Raw genomic sequence first — 4,549 nt, 5'->3', positions numbered from 1 at the left:
AAAAGAAAAAAAGAAAGATACATAGAAAATTTATGTTCTTTTATATGTCATGAAAAATATATATATATATATATATATATATATATATATTATATATATATTATATATATATTACCATATGCATAACCATCATTTTTATAGATCTCTAAAAATTTAGACAGTTAATAATATTCATATAAAAGACATTATGAAAAATATATACAAATGTATTTTATTTCTTTTGTGTAATATTCTTTTTTAAGAAATTAATACACATATTCAGAAGATGTAGCTTTTATTTATTTATTTTTTTTTTTTATTCCATGCATATTTATTTATAGGAATCCGTTTATTCCTTAAAGCTAGTCTTGATAATTATATGGATAATTATTAGATACATCAAGAAATATTATGTAAATAAATATATATATATATATATATGTAATATCATATTCTCAATTAAATTTTTCTCGCATATTTATTTATATTATATATTATTTATATTTTTATATATTTATATTTTTATATATTTATATATTTTATTTTTCGAATACTTATTCTTAACACCAGTGTAATAAATTTCAACCTTAGTATTATTAAAAATTAATAATCATTATTATGAATCCTATAATAACATTGAAGGCAAATATATATAATCATAAATAAAAACTATTTATGCATAGGACCAAAATTTTATGAGATGAAAAAATAGTTATTAAGTTAATTTGTCTTATAAAAAAAAATTTTTTTTTTTTTTTTTTTTTCCTATATTAAATATAAATTTGGAAAACATTTTCAATTTTTTAATATTTTAATTTTTTAATATTTTAATATTTTAATATTTTAATATTTTAATATATTAATATTTTAATATTTTTATTTCACTTTTATTATTTTTTTTTCTTTTTTCGCTTTTTGTCATATGAAATTATATTCTTATTCAAAAAAGACCATTCATTTTTTTCTCATGAATGTATAAAATAAAAACATGCTCACATATAAATGAATAAATAAATAAATAAATAAATATATATATATATATATATAAGTACCTATTTATTTAAAATATACATTTTATATATTGGAAAATTTAAAAAAAAGTTTGTGAATGAAAACTTTTTTTTATTTGTGTTTTTTTTTTTTTTTTTTTATAGATATAATATTATATTATAAGCATATATATATATATATATATTTAAATAGTTTCTCCATCAGATAATTGTTCATTTATTACACTTTTAGAAGTGACAATAGAAGAATAACAAGGAATATACAGAATAAATAAATAAACATATATGTATATATATATATATATATATATTAAAAAAGAATACGTTTACCTTAGAACCTTTTGACGATTCTAAAAATGACATCTGTAAAACATCCAAAAATAAGTGTTTTAGGTGCAGGGGATATAGGTTGCGCTTTGGCTCATATGATATGTGAAAAAAATTTAGGCGATGTTGTTTTACATGATTTTCGTAAGGGTAAGAATATTTAAAATTTTTTTTAAATTTATAACATTAAATGATTCAAATAAAACGGACAACAAAACAATATATAATAACATATATATAAATATATATATATATATATATATATGTATATATATTTAGTTGTTGTTAAAAAAAAAAAATAATTATGCTAATGTACCAGAATTTTATACATGACTAGCCAAAATTTTGTAAAATTCATAATTCTTCAGATTTGCCAAAAGGGAGAGCATTAGACATATTACACACAAGACCAATAAATAGATCCAGGATAAATATATTAGGTACAAATGAAATAACAGATATTAAAGATTCTTTAGTTGTAGTAGTAACAATAGAAGTATCTGAGAGAGAATTTGCAGAATTTGATGAAGAAGATTTAGAAAAACAAGTTTATACATCCAATGTGAAACTGTTGAAAGAAGTTGCAAAGTCAATAAAAAAACATTGCCCCCAAGCGTTTGTAGTAGTAACAACAAGTCCTGTTGATTGTATGGCTAAAGTTTTACAAGAAAATGCAAATATACCTCCTCATAAAATTTGTGGCATGGCAGGAGTTCTTCACAGTGCCAGATTGAGACATAACTTGGCAGAGAAGTTGAGAGTACAAAATGAAATATAAAAAAAAAAAAAAAAAAAAAAAAAAAAAAAAAAAAAAAAAAAATATATATATATATATATATATATATATATATATCTAAATATACATATATATGTATATATTTATATTTTATTTTTTTTTAGGTTAATCCGGGTGATGTTCAGGGATTTGTGATAGGAGCTCATGGAGATAAGATGGTCCCGCTTCCAAGATATTGTTGCGTTAACGGTATTCCATTAAGTGACTTTACAAAGAAAGGTGCGATTACAGAAAAAGAAATAAATAAAATAGTTGAAAAGACAAGAAATACAGGATTTGAATTATTAGAACTATTACCAGAAGGTTCCGTGTGTTTTGCTCCTTCTTTGGCTATTGTTGAAATTATAGAAGCTTATCTAAAAGATTTAAAAAGAGTTCTTGTTTGTTCAGTCTTACTCAATGGTCACTATGGACACAAAGGAGTTTTTGCTGGAATACCTGTAGTTATTGGTGGAAAGGGTATAGAAAAAATAATAGAACTTGATTTAAATCCACAAGAAAAAGAACTATTCGATGATTCTTTAAAACATATCAGTTATTTATTTGATAATTATAAACATGAAACAGTAGTGGATGATGAAAACAAACCAAACTAATATAATAACATATATATATAAATACATATTATACATATTATTTTTTTATTAACATAATTGAATAATTCTTATATTCATATATTCTATTATTATTATAACATTTATTTACTTCTTTCTTATTCTTCATATAACATATATATTATATATATATATATTATATATATATATATAGAAAAATTTCCTAATTAAGGAAATATATAAATTAATCCATACATACATACATACATACATATATATATATATATATATATATATATATATATTATAAACAAAATATTTAATTCGGAAAAAAAATTTTTTTTTTTTTTTTATATATATATGTAGCAGAGGATAGGACAGGAGGATCAAAAAAAAAAAAAAAATAAAAATAAAAAAAATAAAATAAAATAAAAGGATTTAATATAATTCACATATATATATATTTATATTTACACACATTTACTATGTAGATTCTATTTCTTACAAGTCATTCAAAATATATTAAAAATGATTATTTTTATATTTTTCATTTAATACCAACATTCATTTTATAAGAAATACAAAAAAAAAAAAAAAAAAAAAGGATCCTTTTAATAATAAAACTTAAGTTTTTATTACACTATATACTTATATATATATATTTTTTTTTTTTTTTTTTGGTTATACAAAAAAATAACTAAATATATGATAGCAAATATAACTCTGAATTCTTAGGTAATATAATATTTACAATATATTTTATTATATTTCATATTAAAATAAATATTTTATAAAATATTTCTTTATAATATTATAAAGGTCACTGTGCTATTATTTTAATTAAAAATATATATATATATATACATTAATAAGAATGATTTAAAGAGACTTTTTTTTTTTTTTTTTTTTTTTTTTTTTCTCATTATATATATATATTAAATATATAAAATATTTATATAATATATAAAATTTTTTGTATACTTAGTAATTATATAAAATATTAATTTTATATGTTTATTCTATAAATTATGGCATAATTATACATTATATAATGATATATATAATATTATATATAATAATAAATATATTAATTTTTATTATATATATATATTATATTTGGTTATTATTTTTTGATATTTCCCTTGACTTTTTAAATGTTATATAATTTTTTTTTTATAAATATAATATCTATAAAAGGTAAGATTATAATAATATATACTTTATATATATAAGCGGGGGTAGTATACATATATATATAATATATAAATTATTACATATATATATATAAACATATATATATATTATTATATATATATATTATATATAATGTATTACATACCTTTATAAATCTAGAGAAAATTTTTTTATATTTTTAAAAAGCAATTAATCCTTTTTGTTTTCTCTTTCAAATAATGTTTTATTTTTTTTAATTTTTAAATACATTTATATATATATATATTTATATATATGTATAATATATATATTTATTATTATAATATGATTATAAATATAATAACATTATATTTTATTATTATTATATATTTTTTTCTTTTGACAATTTTTTTTTCTTTTTCTTTTTACCCTTAAAAAAAAAGTAGTTGTTATAAAATTATTTTTAAAAGTAGAAGAAGAAAAAAAAAAAAAAAAGAAAAAAGAATACCTAATTAAATCTGTAAGAAAATAATAATAATAATATATATATATATATTTAAATAACCGTATCACACAAAAGAATAAGGTTTTTAAAAAGTAATAAAATAAATATTGACGTAAAAATATGAAATATATATAATTACATATATTATGACATTTTTTTTTTAAAAACACCATCATAAAATATATAATATATATATAATATATATATATGTATATATTTATTTATT

At 16.9% G+C, this 4,549-nt stretch overlaps 1 protein-coding gene across 1 annotated transcript; it reads left to right on the top strand.

Moving 5' to 3' along the window:
• Positions 1-1,345: 1,345 nt before the first annotated feature.
• On the top strand, positions 1,346-2,708 carry PGSY75_1325200 (putative oxidoreductase; the record flags this gene model as incomplete). Its single annotated transcript, XM_018787313.1, has 3 exons — positions 1,346-1,466; positions 1,685-2,076; positions 2,217-2,708. The coding sequence occupies 3 exons, from the start codon at positions 1,346-1,348 to the stop codon at positions 2,706-2,708; spliced, it is 1,005 nt and encodes a 334-aa protein (XP_018640055.1).
• Between the last annotated feature and the right edge of the window lie 1,841 nt (positions 2,709-4,549).

The sequence above is a fragment of the Plasmodium gaboni genome, chromosome 13 (assembly GCF_001602025.1).
Source record: "Plasmodium gaboni strain SY75 chromosome 13, whole genome shotgun sequence".
Classification (NCBI taxonomy): Eukaryota; Apicomplexa; class Aconoidasida; order Haemosporida; family Plasmodiidae; genus Plasmodium; species Plasmodium gaboni.
This window is presented reverse-complemented; position numbering and strand designations above follow the sequence as displayed.